At 35.3% G+C, this 20037-nt stretch overlaps 1 protein-coding gene across 8 annotated transcripts in view; it reads right to left on the bottom strand.

Annotated features, from left to right (window-relative positions):
- The window catches only part of grik4 (glutamate receptor, ionotropic, kainate 4), a 647232-nt gene that overhangs the window by 199400 nt on the left and 427795 nt on the right, over nt 1-20037 (bottom strand). For all 8 annotated transcript variants that reach the window (XM_073923686.1, XM_073923682.1, XM_073923683.1 and 5 more), the window contains one exon: nt 12646-12811. In XM_073923686.1, coding sequence (XP_073779787.1) covers nt 12646-12811 — 166 coding nt within the window. The remainder of the gene's footprint in view (nt 1-12645; nt 12812-20037) is intronic.

Genomic DNA, 20037 nt, shown 5'->3' with positions numbered 1-20037 from the left:
ATATTAGCAAAAATAACTAAGCAAAAGAAAGCAGGTGAAAAACATACCGTGTTTGATAATGAAAGGATGATCATGAGCACACGGTTAATATAGGCCTGTTAATAATCTGTTCAAAGAATAATTAAAACGAAAGCAGTGACCGCTGCTGCTTACAAAAGAATGTGTATTTTTTTCAATCTTAAGCTCTTCAAAGCAGCAGGACTGTGGGTGCAAAATCATCGCTCTTTGTCCAGTCTATTTCAGAGGGAACTGATCGCACCAGTTACGCTTCCTTCTAGGCACGGTTTGGCAAGTAAACGGGAGCGCGTGTGCTTTTTAACAGTTGTGTGCATCACATCACCTGTGTGCGTGAGTGATCATCCTCTCATTCGGTATTTACCTTCTTTTTTGCTGTTTTGCTCGTTTTATTTTTGTCAGTCGTGCTGCTTCTTCTGAGATCACATTTGCACAAATATAGGGCCATGCTTCTTGTCAAATCCTGCTTTTAAGAAAACTAACATTTAAAAAAAAATTCCCACCAGCCAAATTGGCTAGTGGTGGATGCCGTCTAACTCGCCAGAGCTGAAATCTACCCGCATTTGGCGGGTTGGCGGGTGTTAATGTAAAGCCCTGGTCTTCCACGATTTATCGCTCAAGCAGACAGAAATTTTCATGAAGAACAATAAGCCCTGTCACACAGTAAAAATAAATTAATTAATAAATAAAGCAGTTCCTGACTCTGAAAACACTGAAACAATGAAATGGCCAGTACAGTCCTAAACTCAACCTGATATAAAAATCCATAGGAAATCATCGCCAACAAAGTTATGGCTAAGAAAAACAACAGTAAGTGTACAGTAAACTTGCTACAGAATTTTCAACATTTGACCACAAAATAAAAGGTTTTCATTTAATTGCCATGGCTATTTTGTAAATCACTGTTCTACAAGCAAAGTATAGACACAACTAAACTTCAATCTAATTGTATGCAATGAAGATTACGTTGTTTCTTACAAAAAATACGTGTTTTTAAATGATCCTCTAATTTTAATATGCACTGTAAATCTTCATACATACTGTATATCACAGTGAGTCAGATATTTATAGATTAATCCATATCTAATGGCCTGGTTATAAGTGTGGTATATGTTAGTAGTACAAATATCTGCCCTTGCCCTGTGTCATCTCAGCAAGCCAGGTCTGTGTGTGCAGTATTCATGAGTGGGCCATGCTCTATTAAGCTGTCAGTATGCTAAGTGATTAATGAGAGCTGTACATCCTGTGAGACTGAGCATGAGAGAAAAAGAAACAGTAACAGAAAACGACAAGCAAACAGAGGCGCAGGTGAACAGCGTTATTAAACTGGAAGCACAGGGAATCATCATTCGCTTCTTATAGAAATGTATTGAAGGGTCACTTTACGACATGCAGCATTTCCTTTTCTTCCCCTCAATTCGCACGCCCACTTTGCAACCCAGCAATGTTTATCAGCTAAAGCAAAAGTGATTATCACCCAAAACAGACCCCAGACCTGTGCGGAGTATAACCAGTCAACAGAGTGTGCATATTTGTTCCAGGTCTCCAAACACGCATGAATGTGTTCCTCAAACAGTGGTTTGTGAAATGATTTGTAATAGCCGAAACGTCTATTTTATTGACACATACATTTTCATATTACAAGCATCACTGACAGCGGCCGCTCTACCATGAAATGATCCCCTGTTTATGTATTACTCGATTGGTAATTAGCTTAAAGTACTGATTTGATGAGGACAATTTACTCTACATGAGAATGGAAATCTTCAAGATTTGAAATTGGATGTTGTCTGTATTATAGTAATTTTATAATAAACTAATCGTTATTACCGTATCAGTTATAAATTGGTTCACACAAGGAAAAACTGACAATAATCATACATTTGTTTTAAAATCCCGTTCACAAAAAGAGACAACTAGATCAATATCTATAAAACTGTTAACATTATTCCGTGCACTGAAGTCATCTATCATTTAAATGCTTAAGCTCTTTGAAGAATTATGACTGCTTGTCAATGATTTAGTGTTCACCAGTTGAAAAACGAAGTCATTCTAAATGTAATTCAAATTATAATATTATAGTTGTGATGTGGACTTCAGTACCTTCCAGACAAATTCGTACAACACTGACAGATGGCAGTCATAGAAAACTATAGCTAGATGATAATGTGACTTTTCAGACATTAAACAGCCAACAAATGTTTAATGGACACAAAGTAAAACAAAAAGCAACACATGTCAATGGCGAAACAGGGATCTGGCTAAACCTATGGTCGTGATTGTAATATAAACTGACATGCGGAATTTAAATTACCATTCACTTTTCTTTCTTTCTTTCTTTCTTTCTTTCTTTCTTTCTTTCTTTCTTTCTTTCTTTCTTTCTTTCTTTCTTTCTTTCTTTCTTTCTTTCTTTCCTTCTTTCTTTCTTTGGTGCTATTTTAAGATCATTCAGAATGCATAAGAAAATGATTATTAAACTACTGAAATTAACATTTATATTTGATTATTCAGGCATATGCCAATAGTTAATTTTTGTGTTTATAAATGCTTTAAGTCAACTTCCTCCAGTTTTGTGACCTCATCTAAAGTGAGGGCTATTTATGCTTTGTAAATCCCTTAAAAATGACAATTAAAGGCTCAGTTTTAAACAGGGAAAAAAAAACAATAAACGACTTCATTTATTTCTATTCATTTGAAGATACACAAATGAAACTGTATCAAATGAAAAATAAATCTTTGCAATCTTATGTTCAATAAATTTACTGTACAGTTTAAACTTTGCTGAAAAACTAAATGTTGTATCATAATATATTGTTAAATTATTATATTGTTGTTTTGTCCAATTTTATTTATTTTTATTTATTTCTAATTATATTTTAACACACCTTTTATTCAGCAATGCTCAAAGTTTACAGTAATTTTATTTTTTAGATAGGAGGGCAAACATTGTTCATTTGATACTGAGCCTTTATTTGTCATATATAAGGGATTCACAAAGTATAAATCGTCCTCACTTTAGATTAGGTCACAAAACTGCATGAATTTGAGTTAAAAAAAATCATTTATTAACAGGCATAGTAACCATAACTTTATGCCTGAATAATAAAACATTTAAATGTTGTTTTTAATAGTTCATTTGTCGTTTACTAACTCATTCAGTTTTATTCTAAAAGCCATCAACTACACTTAGATCCAAATGGTTTGTAAATAATGCAATACCTAATTTAGTAATGAACAATTAACAAGTGATAAAGTATGAAAACACAATCATTAAGCACAATATAAACGTGTGATGGGGAACCCCGTGTGATAAATCCCCCCATATCCCTGTGTCCACATGTGTGTTGAGGCAATTTAAAGCTAAAATCTGCAGGACACCGGCTCTCCAGGACTGAGTTTGGACATCCCTGTTACAAAGTGTTACCCTTACTTTATTTCCCGATAAACTTTTCTTCAGTTCAAACCTACAACCCCCTGAGAATAAAGGGATGCATGTCAAGATTACTAATTCAAAGCTAACTTTTAATCATAATTAGTTATAATAATGTGTAAAGTTTCAATTTTGCAGGCATGAATTGATTGACAAAAATAAAATATTTAGAGAAAATGACACACCAGCTGGAGTTAATTTAGGTTGTTTTGGAAGCTTGCTAAGTTTAGCATTGCTCTAAGGGATTTTTTATGGCACCTTGATACAGTTTTTTTAAAAAGTTTTCTGTCACAACACATTTTAACTTTGACTTGTCGTGGCTGTGGATCTTCTTTATTTTCCTACAGAATTCTTCAGGGAGTAAACGTACTCATTATTAGCTGAAAAACAATGTTATTTTGTTTCCCCCCTCCCCATTTCCAACTCTGTGTGAAAGTTGAGCTTTTGCTCTAAAGCTACAAAGGGAAAACATTTGAGCAATAGTGTCAGTATGAGTGTGAAATGGTGAACTTTAGAGTTTACCACAAGTCAAACTTTCCAAGTTACCTGTGACACTGTCTACATTTAGCTCTGTGTTGTAGAATGATCAAAACACTTTGGTTTTTGTAGGACTAAAAACTGAGATAAACATCAGATTTTGCGATAAGATCACAATTGCATACCAACCATTCACAGAGTCTCAAGAGAGATTTTTTTATTCATCTGAGTGCCATTCAGAACAGACCTGAGAATATCAATTTTTAAACAGGATGCAGAATTGCAACTCACACAGGATAAAAATGCTACAAACGATTTATGCTTTCTGTAAAAAAAACTACTGTTGTCCAGGACCACATTCATCAAAGAATCCTGCATATTATCCATGTTAAATGTTTCTTTAGCAAAACATTAAACAGATTTCTAAGGGAGTGTTGTGAAGCTATTGTCTGCTGAAAGATCCATCACAGAAATATAATATGTTTTAAGATGCACTTAAATACATCTAATTCTACAATATATATATTTACATTGTTACATTTATGAATCAACCAGATTTATTTTAAAATATTATTAAAAGTTTTTTGAAAAATAGAGTAATAGCATTTTAAAAAGTTCTTGCAATTTTGCACACATATATTAACAAAAAACGTTGATTGATTGATTGATTGATTGATTGATTGATTGATTTATTGATTGATTGATTTATTGATTGATTGATTGATTGTCGGACTGATTCACCAACTGATTTGACCAGTTGATTGGTGGGCTGATTAATTGATTAATTGATTGACAGCTGTTCATTTTTAAACTGATTGTCCTTCCTACATGTGAATGTATGCCCTTGGTTCCTTCCACATTTAATATTATTATTATTATTATTATTATTATTATTATTATTATTATTATTAATAATAATAATACATAAAATAAATAATAATAATAATAATAATAATAATAATAATAATAATAATAATAATAATAATAATAATAATAATAACTAACAACAATGATTTACTTATTCATTCAATTAATTTTACTTATCTGAATCAGGTTAAGGAAACATGGAAAATGTGCAGTGCTGTTGGTCCTCCAGGAATGTGGTTGAGAACCACTGCACTGGATAACAAACATTGGTCAATACTGAGCAAAGAATGAGTGTTGCTGTGTTCAAAATTACATACTTCCATACTATATAGTATGCTAATAACAGTAAGTGAGCAGAGAAGTATGTTCATATAATTCAAAAAACAGTGCGAGAAGTACCTGAATGACCTACTACTTCCGGCGAGATTCTGAAGTGCACATCTGATAGATGCTGCGCTATCCTATGATGCTTCATCCGGGTTCCATTCATACTACTTACATTCATACCATATAGAACGTACTTCTAACGGTCGTGTGGTAAATTTAAATTCAAATGTAGTACCTACTGAGTTGGTTGATTTCGAACACAGCATGTGTCTGTGGTGCTTAAATAGTGTCTGGAATCACTGATGATGACCTGCAGCTGTGTGAGTGTGTCAGTGTCCAGATTGATAAACTGTTACAGCTGTGAGATGCAAAACATGATGGGAAGCGTAGTCCAGGTGAATGGCTGATGAAGCATTCATAAAGCTGGAGCACCCTCTAGTGAGTCAGGTAGACACTCTAGCTGATGACCGTAGCAGAGACAAAATCTCAACAAATGAATTGGGAAAAAGGTGTCACACTTGATCTAAGGTCATTTTACAATATGAATGACCTTATTGGTTTGGGTGCAGTTCTGACCCTGTTCTCGAGTCTGTATTGGTAGTTTGCCATTTCTCTACAACCCTCTCTGACGTCTTAGTGGGAATTATAGCTGTTCCACTTGAAGGCCTTAAGCTGATTACGGAGAAAGGTAGCCACTGTCTGAAGGGCCAATGTGACTTTGTTTGGATTCTCTGGGTAATTTGTGGGATCCTCGCTTAGAGACGGGAAAGCGGAATACTAAACTTTAATCCTCTGCCAAGCTGAACTCAATGTGTGTCTAATAAGGAGACTCCGCGAAGGGTCATTCGTCAGCTGCCTTTTCTTTGATTTAAACCTTCAGCCGTTCATTTTTACCGACATGTCTGTTTCAGCAGAGCACGCTGACATTAGGGGTCAGAATGGGTGTTTGATGGTAAACGACTGAGACACAGTGAATGACGAATGCCTAAAGGACACAGATGGACAAGAAAAAGATTGACCAACACGTTTGGCATTATCTAACAGTGCTGGGCACTAATACTGCATGAAATTAAATCAATGGCGTCATCACCAAAACAGTGTGGATGTGAGGTTTAATAAGGGGTTGTTATTGCTAAATGACCAGCAGAACGTAATGGAGTTTTTCGATTGCTTTTGTGTGTCTGTGGATGTGTACAAAAGCATACAATTGCAACGAGAGTGCATGTAATTCTATGTTTTCTCTTTGTAGAAAATAATACACGTGTCAGAATGCAGCTGTAACAATCTATATGTAACAACAGCTGCTGCTTGGCAGATGCAAGCAAATCTATATGTGCCATACAGGAAAGAACCGAGCAGAGCACGAAATGATAAAACATGCTATTTTCTTTCTTGTTTTCCAATCGCAAAGAAAGACGTGAGTGAGAGAGATCAATAGTTGTTTATTATTGAAAAATTGTCAATGTGTAATGTGTAATTTAATATGTGGGCTGTGATCATTAAACAGATTATTTTAATATGTCATCTCATGATGTTACTGACTGTTCACATGCTTTTATTTATTTGTTGGTATATAAAGTGGGTAACTCTTTGCAATAAGCTTACAACATTCATTCATTTTCTTTTCGGCTTGGTCCCTTTATTAATCTGAGGTTGCCACAGAGGAATGAATCGCCAACTTAACCAGCATATGTTTTACGCAGTGGATGCCCTTCCAGCCACACCCCATCACTGGGAAACATCCATTCACACTCATCCACACACATACACTATGGACAATTTAGCCAACCCAATTCACCTATACCACATGTAGGTCTTTAGACTTGTGGGGAAAACTGGAGCACCCAGAGGAAACCCACGCGAACATGGAGAGAACATGCAAACTTCACAAAGAAATGCCAACTGACCCAGCCTGGGCTCAAACCAGCTACCTTCTTGCTGTGAGGCGATTGTGCTACCCAATGTGCCACCGTGCTACCCAAGCTTATAACAGTTAATGTTATTTACTGCATTTATTAACATGAACAAACAGTGAACAATGCATTTTTTAAAGTAATTATTCATAGTTGTTAACGTTACGGAAAATACAGTCAATTCATTATCAGAGTCTGTTAGATTATGGTGTGTTAATAAATGTTAACAAGCACAACTTTGAATTTTAATATAGCACTAGAAAATGCTAAATTGAACATTAACTATAAATGTAGAAAATATTACAGTATAATAATAGCTATAATAAATGTACAAGTATTATACATTAATAAACATATTCTGTAAAAATGGTTACATCTGTGATTGTATTTTTTTTCTGATCAAATGATAAATGAATGAGTAAAAAAAATTACTAGTTTTAAAGGGACATCATGGTAGCATAGTGGGTGATATAATCGCCTTACTGATTTAATCCCTGGCTGGGTCAGTTGGGATTTCTGTGTGGAGTGTGCATGTTCTCCCCATGTTTGCGTGGGTTTCCTTGATATGCTCTGGTTTCCCCCACAGTCCAAAGACATGCGCTATAGGTGAATTTAATAAGCTGAAATTGATTGATTAATTAATTAATTAATTAATGAGTGAGTGATAAGGAACGAGTGAGGTATGAATGAATGAAGGAATGAATGAATGAATGAATGAATGAATGAATGAATGAATGAATGAATGAATGAATAAGTGGGAACAAATGGATGAATTAATGAATGAATTAGTAAGCAAGAATGAACGAATGAGTGAATGAATGAAGAATGAACGACAAAATGAATGAATGAATGAATGAATGAATGAATGAATGGATGAATGAATGAATGAATGAATGAATGAATAAATGAATGAATGAAATAAGTAATTATAATGTGATTCACAAAGTTTTTACATTTAAATGAAATTACTGTTCTTTAAAAAAAGATCAAAAGAATAAACAACACAGACTTATTTGCTTAACATTGTTTGTTCAAAAAATTACAAAGGGTGAACATAATTTTGACCAGGGCTGTTTGTTTGTGTAGGATGTGTATTTTCTGTTTATCTAACTTTTTGTTTATCAAAGAGTCCTGCATAATTTTCAAACTTCCCACACGTAATTAAGTAGCACAACCATTTTCAATTGATAATAAGAGCAGATTTTGAGCACAAAATCAGCACAATGATTTTCTAAGTATCATGGACCATGGGAGACTAATAGTAATTGCCACTGGAAAAGAAAAAAAAAAAAAAAAAAAAAAAAAAACAATGAAAGTTATTTCAGCTAAATAATGCATAAAATTTTGTTACAAAATGTGCTTTTTAATAATGCATTTATTTTTTTTCATAAAATAAATGCAGTCTTGTACTGTACAATAATTTTCACAGTCTAGTATGTACAGTATGTGCGATCCATTGAATTAGAAATTCTATTTTATAACACGATGTGGCAATTAATTAAATAAATGAGATAGCATTTGTCAGATTTTTTAAATTGTCACTCTGCCCCCCCCCCACAACCCCCCCCCCCCCCCCCCCCCCCTTGAAACACTCATCAAGTAATATTTTATTACACAATGGCCACAAAGGAATATTTAGTTTAAAGGGGTGGTCCACTACGATATTATATTTTAAACTTCAGTTGATGTGTAATGTAGCTGTGTGAACATAAACAGCATCTCTGAATGTAAAATATTCAAAGTTTAATGCAAAGGGAGACCTTGATTTGTACAGAGTTAGCTTAGCAACGCCTACAATTAACGAATTTTGGGGACTACAAAAAATACTTCCGCCCCCTGTGAGATCACAAAAGTTCGTTATTGCGCATCCCACACTGCGCAGGTAAAGGCCGTGGCCATAGGCGCTGTAACGTTACTGCAGAGAGAGAAATGCCATCCTGCTGTTTCCACAGAGCTGTTCTGTTTCTGTTGTTGGGCTTCCAAATGACACGACCCAAACACAGAAGTGCTTACAGTTCAATATTAATTATGTTCCAGAGAACTATAAAATACATAGCAAGCATGATTTGACAAAACACAGCTTCCAGAATCTCTCCCAGTTCAGTGCTGGATTCAGTTAAAATCTCCTCAAAGATGGAGCAAGGAGACGCTGTGAACTCTGAGTCATGACCTGTAAGTGTTTTTATTTGTTAAAATTGATCATGACATGTACAGTGTCTAACTTTAACGGTGTGTTGTAGCAAAGATGTAAACAACGGGAAATTATGGTAACCGCTAACGACTTAGCTAACGTTACAAATCTATATTTATCAAACGGCTGTAAACGCACACACACACATACACATACACGCACTCTTGGCCAGCACCTGCGTCTCTGTGGGAGACGGCAGAGTTTCTCTCTATAGGCAGCTTTGCTATGCGTTTTACAACTCGGACAATGAAGTCGCAAAAGATATGTGAACGATTCATGTTACTTACACAGGCATATTCCGCATATGCATGAAAGACGTCCTGTAACGCGTTGATTTAAAAAAAATACAGCAATGATTTCCCAACTGGAGTGTAACATCAAAAACAAATCAATCCAGGCTCACAAAGGTCTCATCTCACATCTTGTGCTTTATTCTGTCACCATAGAAAATAACTTAATCCGAGCATGAGAGAAAAAGAACAATAAAAACCTCTCCCGCGCACATGCGCTTCTCGTGTTACAGATACTTCATCGTATACACGCATAAACACACTAAAAGGCACAGAAACAGTTAAAGGAGCCGCATCCCATTTTCACTCGTTACAGACACGTGTTGACTGACTGACTGACTGACTGTTTACACAAAACGCGCGTGCTTGTCAGGGCGTGACGTGGAGCCGATCGGCGAATCACAGCATATTATGATGATGACCAATCAGAGTCACTTGAGGGTGGGCCTTTTAGAGAAACTAGGAAATATGACAGTCGTTTTCATGTTAGCTGAGTAGCTGTGTATAATCAAAGTGAGATTTATGAAAAAATAACACGATTTCCTTCAAGTTAAACATGAGCACACATTGCTTTGCATCTTATTAACACAACCAAGCCTTAAAAATAACATTCTGGACCACCCCTTTAATGAAATAATCCGCTAAATAAGGAACATAAACTGCCAGTAGGTGGCAGTAAATGTCTAATGAGAAAGTCATTAAGTAATTTATTCATTTGATTCAATCAACAGACTGATTCATTCAGCATGTAATTATAAAAGCATCTTTATGAATGAAAGATTGAATGATTGGCTTAGCTGATTAATATATGTGTTCATTCAGAAAGTAAACACTTGCATGTTTTAATCAGAGTTGTGCAACAGTTCTGCTGTGGCTTTATAGGTAGCATTCCCTTGCTAAAACTTTGCAAAAGTCCCCAAACTATATGAACTTATTTACTGAACTGTTGTATAAACTCAGCATAACATTTTCATTGGTGCTAGTTAGAATAAAATTAGCCCTCTGTGATATTAGACTCATTGTTCATGTTATATTGTAACTGTGAGATGTTTTCACATGACAAAAATAAGAGACAAAAACTCATATCGGGTCATTTTTTGCTCCAGTATCTTGAATTGAAGGAGCATATAATTGCCTCCTTCACAGTGAGTTGTTCTCCTGCATCATCTCTTCATCATTATTGAACTGTAGTGTATGAAATGCAAGATGACATGCATAGCGTAATTTGCTTTTCCATAACTAATTAAATTAATGTTGTAAATTGACAGCCCTAATATACACACAATACCTAACAGATATCTAATCTGCATGTTAAGTTGTGATGTATGGAATGCTGTTTCAGCTCCAAGTTGCTACTCATTCAAATTGAGAAAATATTTGTTCATGAATATTTGGTCATATCACACATTAAATCTGCCACAAAATCATGTTGTACACTACAATCTCTGACTTTACTGTATCACAGCCACCAATAATTTATCAATTCATAAAAAATTGTACTTTCTGTCTATCTAATATTAGGCATTTAATACGATCATGAATTTTAAGTATTACAGTACTCCATGAGCATTTATTAGTACTATTTGTTGAGCCTCCCCATAGCGGAAGTCATCAAACGTACAGAGCAGTGAATGAAAGAATACAACAAATAATTTTTTAACATTCTTATTTGCTCAAATAATAAAATCAAAACTTCACGATGGTGTTATAAAGGCTTTGAAAAAAAAGAGAAAAAATTGTGAGACTGATGATAGCAGCCAGAGGAGAGAATAACGTCAAATTTACTGTCCTGTTCCATAGACGCTGCATTAGAAACGCCTCGCACAAAAGCAAAGGTGATGTAAATACATAAATACATGTACATAAATACATGATGGCCGTGATTTCAAACTGTAAAAATGCTACAGTAAAAATCTGTAATCTGGTTAACAGTATGTTTTCATAATAAATATCATGTATAACCATAAATTTACTTTCCCAGAATTCCCTGCATGGCACATCATTTTGTATGTTTTTTGTTGACATTACTATGGATCTTTTTTGTTCTTTCCCCATCAGTTATGTACATCACAGATTTATGTAACATCTAATGTTAATAAACAGTGTGTATTTCATGCCTTTAATTTTATGCGTGTTATCATACTGGTGTTTAGTAGCTGTGTAAATGACACTGAGCACCTTCTAAACAATAACTACGTTTGCATGGACATCAGTAATCGAATTTGTTGACTGCGAGTTAAAAAACTCAGCATTTCATGATGCAGGTGTCTGTGGTCTCCACTGACCCGGTAGGTGCAAAGAGTGTCAATCAGCCGTGTGTGTGTGTGTGTGTGTGTGTGTGTGTGTGTGTGTGTGTGTGTGTGTGTGTGTGGACTATCCGGCGAAAAGCCCTACATGACGGTAATAGTTCGATTAAGGTGTTTACATGTCTATACTGCACTTCAATAATGGGACTAAAATCTATCTGCATACTCCATATGTCTTTATTCGATTTCTCTTTAGTTTGATTATGACCCTAATCTGGCTAAATTAATCAAAAATCGCTGTTTACATGGTAGACTCCTAATCTGAATAATGTCTTAATGGCATTAAAATCGAATTATTGTTGTCCATGTGACCGTAGTCACTGATACACTTTCTGCTTGTGGGAAAAGTTGTTTGTGATATGCATTGGTTCATTATGTAACTTTCCCATCGCCACCTGCATAGCTGTGTTAATGTGTCTATCTGAGTAACAAAAGATGTGATGTGTCGATGTTGGTAATTCAAAATACAGACATATTACCTCTATAAATGAATGAAATACAGTAGTTTTCTGTAAAAATGATAAAATACTTTTACGGTTTGTACATTATTTTTACCGGTCAAATACTGACAACCACAGCTGCCGATTTTTTATCATAAATTTTACGGATTTATTTTTTACAGTGTATAAATGTTTATATGTTTCTAGAAAAAAAATCTAAATATTAAAAACTTTCAAGAATTTCAGATGCTGATGACTGTAATTGCGTTATAACAGGCTTGTGAAAAAGGTCCAACGTCTGATCCAGAGATCCAGAATCAGTGTTGTGTGACATTAGACATAACAAGGGTAAAGAATCTTCATGAAAACAGAAACTATGTCATACTCACAGTCAGCCTGAGCACATATGAGACACGATGTGCTGCTGTTGAAGAAAGTTAGCAACCCAGCTACAGCCATGCTGATGTCTGTGTTCGTGGGCCTGAGGTCCAGCGTGGTAAAGCGAGGAAACTGCACCTTGAGTATGTCCTCCGGAGCCACCTTCACGTAGGGCACCTGCACAGAGAGGCAGAAAGGGACAGAGAAAATGAGCCCGGCAGGACCCCTCTTGTTAGTCTGTTACAGCAGGTAAATTGAATGAAAGAACATTACAGGAGGGCGTTTTGTTTACCGCGCTGTGATGCGGGTCTCAAGAGTGACTGTGCAACAGAATCAGCGCATTCTCATCAGACTAATTAGATCCACTTTATGCCTAAAACTAATACAAACTCATTTGAATAATTTCAAAAGCCGCTCTCTGAAGGCATGCAAATTAACAGTAAAACTAGATGAAACCAAAACAGATTTTGCCTGACGATTGAGGAAGAAACCCTCTGTTTATTCAGATAGAGGGCATGCGCATTGACCTTTGACATCTCTGAGAAGACTTTGAACAGAAATAGCGCACCATGCAAAATATCTCTCTGTCCACCGAGACCTGCGATCTGTAATTTGATGTCTGCTGATGTGTTTGGGAAAAAGTGGGTGCTGGGCTCAGTGGGGCTTGAAGGGGATCCTAGAGGACGCAGGAGGGCTCAGTAAAGGGCCTCTTCATCACAGCAGATTGCCTGTCTGCGGCGGCCCGTGTGACCATGCATCGTACTTCCACGGCCCTGTATCCCCAATTGGTTTTCCATCGCTTTCCATCAGGGCGTAATGGAGTCCCCGCCAGTGTGGATGGATGGGGCATGCTGGATCCCTGGTACTCGGGGGACAACTGGGATTCTTGGAGATGGAGGGCTCGGGCAAAGACTGGTAATGGGCTCGCTGCAGTAGAGAGACATGTACAAGGTACCAACTTTCTCTCTCTCTCTCTCTCTCTCTCTCTCAGAGATGTTTTCCTCTATTCCCTGTTCTGACTTCCAGACAACATCCCATCTGTCCAAAGTCCCTGTGCTAACGTGTAAATAGCCACTATAATCTGACTTGCTCTTCTGTACATAGGCTCAGGTTATTCAAAGGTAATTCAACATGGTGACATCTGGCCCAGTGAGGAGTGGCAAAAACATTTAAAGAATAAAAGAAAACTTTAGATTATTCTAGATTATCTAGAGCAGGGGTGTCCAAACTCGGTCCTGGATGGCCGCTGGCATACTAGAAACTCAAATGCAAGTGTGTTAAAGGAAGTTGGAGCTAAACTATGCAGGACTCTGGCCCTCCAGGATCTGATCTAGAGGATGGGGTGTCCAGACATTTTGCTTGAGAGTAACTGTCCTTTAGCGCTCTGACTTTTATTGACCCTTAAGACTGGTTAATACTTGACGCGTCCGCTAGTTCGCTTGAGTGCACACAGTGAATGTGACATTATTGCTGTGTTTGCGGAGGTTCTCTTTGGGTGCAGGCGACATGATTTCGACTGGCGGAGTGCACAATTTTTTTTTGGACTAGTGCAAACAGTTCGAGCAGCACCCCATTTGATTTAAGTTAAAGATGAAAGACTTTGAAGAGATTTTGTCTGAAACAGTACCACTGTACAGACATCTTTAAGATCTGTCCATGAGTGATCATAAGGATAACCAGATGACCAGTATTTTAATAAACTTTAAAAAGAAAAACTGACCAAGATATGAAAAAAAAACAAGTGATGCATCAAAGCTTGATTTTAAAAAATCTTTATAATCATTCAAATAAATATATATATATATATATATATATATATATATATATATATATATACAGTGGGTTTACAGTGGGTTTCTTTTGACTGCACCCTGTCGTTTTAAAGAATATCACAATGGCGAACGCATCAAGTATAAAAGCCTTGTCTGTTTCTTGAGGGTAAAGTGCAGTCAGCGGAGGTTCGCAACGTGAAGCCAGTTGAAAGTGTAAATCAGGCTTAACACTTTCCTTTTTTTTTTGTTTTCAAACAAAGGGTACCTCCTACGTCAAAATTAAACAAAGTATTATTGCTCTATATAACTATTAAATCTTAATATTTCTTTAGGTTCTTAATTATTTTTTAAAAAGTTAAAATATTGAGATATATTAAAACACTGTATATGAAATATATTGACAATGCATTTCCATTTTATGGCTACCATCGGTGTAACCAACCAAGATCCATATGGATCACAACCCACAGTTCGGAACGCATGTGACCTGTAGATTAATAACTTTTTTGAACTTGTAGGTTAATCCAACATTTATAATAATTGCAAAGAGATTGCTTCCCACGTCATTCAAATCACGTATATGAAAACATTTTGGCATCACTGTAAAATATAATGATGACGGAAAAAAATGACGTGGGACCTACCTAAATGCTTTCTTAGCTTAGTGTTAGTGTCTTAGGTAGTGTTTTCTGTCACTGTTTGCTTAGACTGCATTAATGCATTCAGTTTAAAGCTGCACAATTAAACATTAAAAGATTGTGATCTCAATTCAAACCCGCACAACATGAATGATAAATGATAATGATTTCATATGTTTATTAATCCTTCGAAGCACTGTGTTCAAATCTGTGTTTGATCGAGAGAGGTTTAGTTTTTACACTTTTTCAGTTTTTTACAAACAATTAAATAACAGAAATACTAGGAGAACAGCTTATAGTTCAAATATAAACAATAATGTTTATGGTAAAGGTTCTAAGTTCTGGTTGCTGAAACTAGTTTTTGCAGTAATAATTTTGTACAAATAGAAAGCAGTTGACATTTGTCTCATCTGTGTATTAAAAAATCATAGTGTTATCCGAACAGTGAGATTTGTGATCTAATGGCTACTACTGAAACTATTTCAATACAGATTCCATTAAATAAAAATAATAAAATATGATGAAATAAAAACATTTGTACAAATTTTTAACTCCAATCTGAAAATTATTCTTAACATAATATTACATTTACAATGATTAACAAGGTTTAATGCACTGAACCAGATAAACAAGCTCTTCAAATTGACTATAAATGTCTAAACAACTGTGCTAGAGTGAATATCAGGACATTGGACCTCCAGAAAAAGGACTGGACGGCCCTGTTCTAGAGTGAGATTTGATTCTTTAAACTAATTAACAGTTCAAACAGAGCTTCATGTCAAGCTTCTGGGTAACAATGGTTGGCAGGGAAATGAACTTTGCAAAGGTTTAATGAGCTGCCATTTCATACAGAACACATGCAGACTCACTCCAGCAGACTTGAAGATGTTATGTCAAGGGTCTTAGTCAGAAGGAGAGGCAGAAGTAGAAGTAGAAAAAAAGAATTTACTTTTGAACAACCATCATTAATATCAATATATGAAGAAAAGCATAACATTTGCAATGATTAGGGAATATCAACATCAAAGACAACTCCACCAAATATAAATATAAGACTATGGAACACAAATGGAGTAATCCTAAAGTCTGCGCTGGTTGTTTGTTTAAGTCAATGAGTTGGATTAGATACAAAATTAGTCAGATTTATGAATAAATCATTCATTCTAGTTTTAATTGGGTCTGTTGATTTATTTGACTGTTTGGATATTTCCTTGTTTGTTTGTTTACTAACCTTCATAAATGAACGTGTTGAGCAAGTATGTCAGGTTCTTCATTCACCAATTAAAAATAATAAGAAAAAAAAAATCACCCAAAAATTATGACTTTAATCAATTGTATATATTTTCATGATACCTTTTCCTTCTTGTCCCTTAGTTACATTACATCAACACGTTAACACCTTCAAAATGTCAAAAAGATATTGTAACACTCTCTGTTCACACTAATAAAGATATTAAGCATAGTTTATGCTTGTGAAATCATGTACCTATTTTACATCAAGTGTGATTCTACCAAACACACATTTACATATGAAGAGTACAGTCTGAAAGTGCCATCTTAAGTTGTCTTCTCAAATAAGCATTTTTTACAGCCTCCTGTGTTTATGTTCAGTTATTTTAAGTTAAAGGCAATATAAATAAACTATTCTTTTCTATGAAAGTGAATTTACTGAACACAAACATCGGAGGCTGTGAAATAATGCCAATTTTAGGCGAAAAGAAGACCATGCTGGATTACCACAATCAGCATCTAAAAAGAAGAGTCAATTTGTATAAATAACATATTTTGTATCAATAAAATATGAATTGCTACAGTATTACTTACTAAATGTGTCATCATTAACTCATTATCATCATAAAGCATTAAATAATACTGTAAATTAAAGTTACTTAACTAATTAATTTAATGGGCTATTCATTTCAGTTTCCAGTGTCCCATTAATTAAGAATTAGCTAATGATCTGTTAAGAAATTATCATGTTTTGACCTTGTAAGACAAGCATGACTATCAACTCATTATGTAATATGCCATTTTGTTTTGACATTCACACGCAACATGGATTCCAATTTCCAAATCATAAATTAATTACAAATTTTAATAGTAGCTTATGTGATAATTATTAATAAATGGTTTTGATTCTTGATGAATCATATATTAACTCATGTGAGTGTATGCATTATCAAGTACAAGTATGAATTAATAATGTATATGCAAGTGTATCTGTATTTGTAAAGTGTTTTACTGAGGTGCTCAATATACTTTTCCTAAAAAGAAATACAATCTTTATAAGAAAAGCATATTTCATTTAGGATCATATATAAACATTTATCTTCATATGCATATAGTATGGCACACGAAACATGGCAAATGAAAACAAAACATGGCAAATAAAAACTCAAGCATGCTTGCTTGAAAGAACAGTCCTCATTATTTCTTGTGCATTAAGCAAGTATGCGTGACACTTTTGCCTGTCCTAAAGTTCTAGCTGAACTTCATCATCACCAACTGACAAAGTTTATCTCCAGTTCTTAAGACTGCAAGTACAGAGGACACATGAAAGAAGCTGAATGTGTTCTTAATATTAGGAATACGTTGAATGCAGACTAAATAAAGGAGGAGGGAAGCATTTTATAATCACTATTATTTACAGTTCAGGGATGTAATGTCACAGTCACCAGCGATCCAGCCTGTGCAGAACCCTGAAGAACTACATATCCAGTCATGCACCGCTCACACACATCTGTTCCTCATTCAGTTGATTACGCACACACGGCAGGGAGCTGCTCATGAACTGATTAGATGGACTTTATAAATAGCACACACACACACACACAAACTTCAGTGCTGAGTCTTGTTATACTTTTGTTGTAAATATTACGGCACGTTTTCCTTGTCTTGCTTTGCTGTGTTCTGACCCTCGCCTTGTTTGTTTGTTTATGTTGCTTGCTATCTGTACTGACCATTCGGCTGTTTAATAATTACGACTCTGCATTGCCTTTATACATCTGTTTGACCCTGTTGACTGTTGCCTGCCAGACCATCCTGTTAATAAACCTTGCATTTGGATCCGCACCTCTGTTGTCAGCGTCTAATCACATTACATTTAACTTGTTTATCTCAGGAGTTTCCCTACAAATAACATGATGAAAATAAACATTCACCTTAAATATAGGTAAAAAAGGTATAAACACAAGAATGACATTTATTGGCTGAAATTCATATGTGCAAACTATCTTTGTAAGGTACCTATATATACACACAGTTGAAGTCATAATTATTACACATATTTATGATTTTTTTTCTTTTTCAAATATTTCAAATATATTCCAATTGATGTTTAACAGAACGAGGAATGTTTCACATTATTTACTATAATATTTTTTCATCTAGAGCAAATCGCATTTGTTTTATTTCGGCTAGAATAAAAGCAGTTAAAATTTTTTGAGGCCAATATTTTTTACCGATAGTCTACAGAAAAAAACATCATTACAGAATGATTTGCTTAATTACCCAAACTTGTCTAGTTAACCTAATTAACCTAAACTTACTAGTACTAACTTGTACCTGGAAAAAATATTATGTACTGTAATCATGGGAAAGATAAAACAAATCACTTATTATAACTTTGTGTATATATATATATATATATATATATATATATATATATATATACACACACACACACACACACACACACACACATACACACATACACACACACACAATAAAAAATAAATCCGTAAAATGTAAGGTGATAAAACAGCAGCGGTGGTTGCCAGTATTTTACTGTAAAAAATACGGTAAAAACCATAAAAGTAATTTCTCATTTTTACAGTAAACTACCGTATTTCATAAAAATATACACACACACACGCATATAGACCTGCCGCACGAGCTTGTGTTTCCGGGCTGACGCAAGGCTATGGATTTTTTTTTTTAGTCTTTATGAGACTCGACACTTGTAAACACCCGCTGCATCAGTCTCGCGCGGCTGTCCCCTCCACTAACATGCGTCATCGGTACCAAGTCGACCAATCACAGAGTTTGCACTACGCCTTGTTGCGAAGTGTAGTTACATTTTCTAAAATGTCCACGTCAGTGTTGCCGACAGCCATGGGGTGGGTTATGTAACCACGCATAGGCTGCGCTGTAGCATACGTGTGCGCTTGACACAGAAGTATAAATCAGCCTCAACAGACAAAACAAAACAAGGTCATACACATGCTGGGCTGGGACTGTAACAATATGCATGAAGGACCAACAGAAAGACACCAGCATCTCATTTCTTACAGGCATAGAATGTTATACATTTGTGTATTCTAAGTTCATTATTATAAAGTATCAAGACCGGTCTCCATTATTTTTTCAATGTGACTCTAATCACTGTGTTCCTGTAATTAAGAAGCCGCCTTTGATTTTAATACCTTCTTGTACAACTTTATTATGAACAAAAAATTGATGCAATGAACTCTCATTAGTAGCACAGAAAATGTCATTTTCATTTGTATTTCAAATATTAGATTAGATTAAATTCAACTTTATTGTCATTACACATGTACAAGTACAAAGCAACAAACTAACCAGGATTGCACTCCTGGTTAGACCTAAACTAAAAAAAAAAAAAAAGCTAAAGGTACTATACATTGTAACTGACAGCAAAAGAACTCATTCTTCAAAAACCTCCATAAATTGTCTTGCATTTTTGGAACAACATGTAGCTAAGTAAATGATGTCAGTTTTTCATCTTTTGCATGAGCTATTCCTTTAAGACTCACATTCAGACAGCTGTCACACTCTAATGTCTCATTGCATGCTCAAATATACACGGTACATATCCCCGATGTATGGACAGGAAATGGAGCATGGTGCTGAAAGGGGTTTGAAAGCCATTTTTTCTTGTGGAAACAGAACACTGCATATGCATCAGCATCATTCCCAGGGCGTAAATAGAAACTCTTGCCCTGCTGAAGCCAATCTAGGCTGCAGCACTGGA

This window comes from Danio rerio, chromosome 15 (assembly GCF_049306965.1).
Source record: "Danio rerio strain Tuebingen ecotype United States chromosome 15, GRCz12tu, whole genome shotgun sequence".
Classification (NCBI taxonomy): domain Eukaryota; kingdom Metazoa; phylum Chordata; class Actinopteri; order Cypriniformes; family Danionidae; genus Danio; species Danio rerio.
Note: the sequence above shows the minus strand (reverse complement) of the source record. Positions and strands in the feature narration are given on the sequence as shown.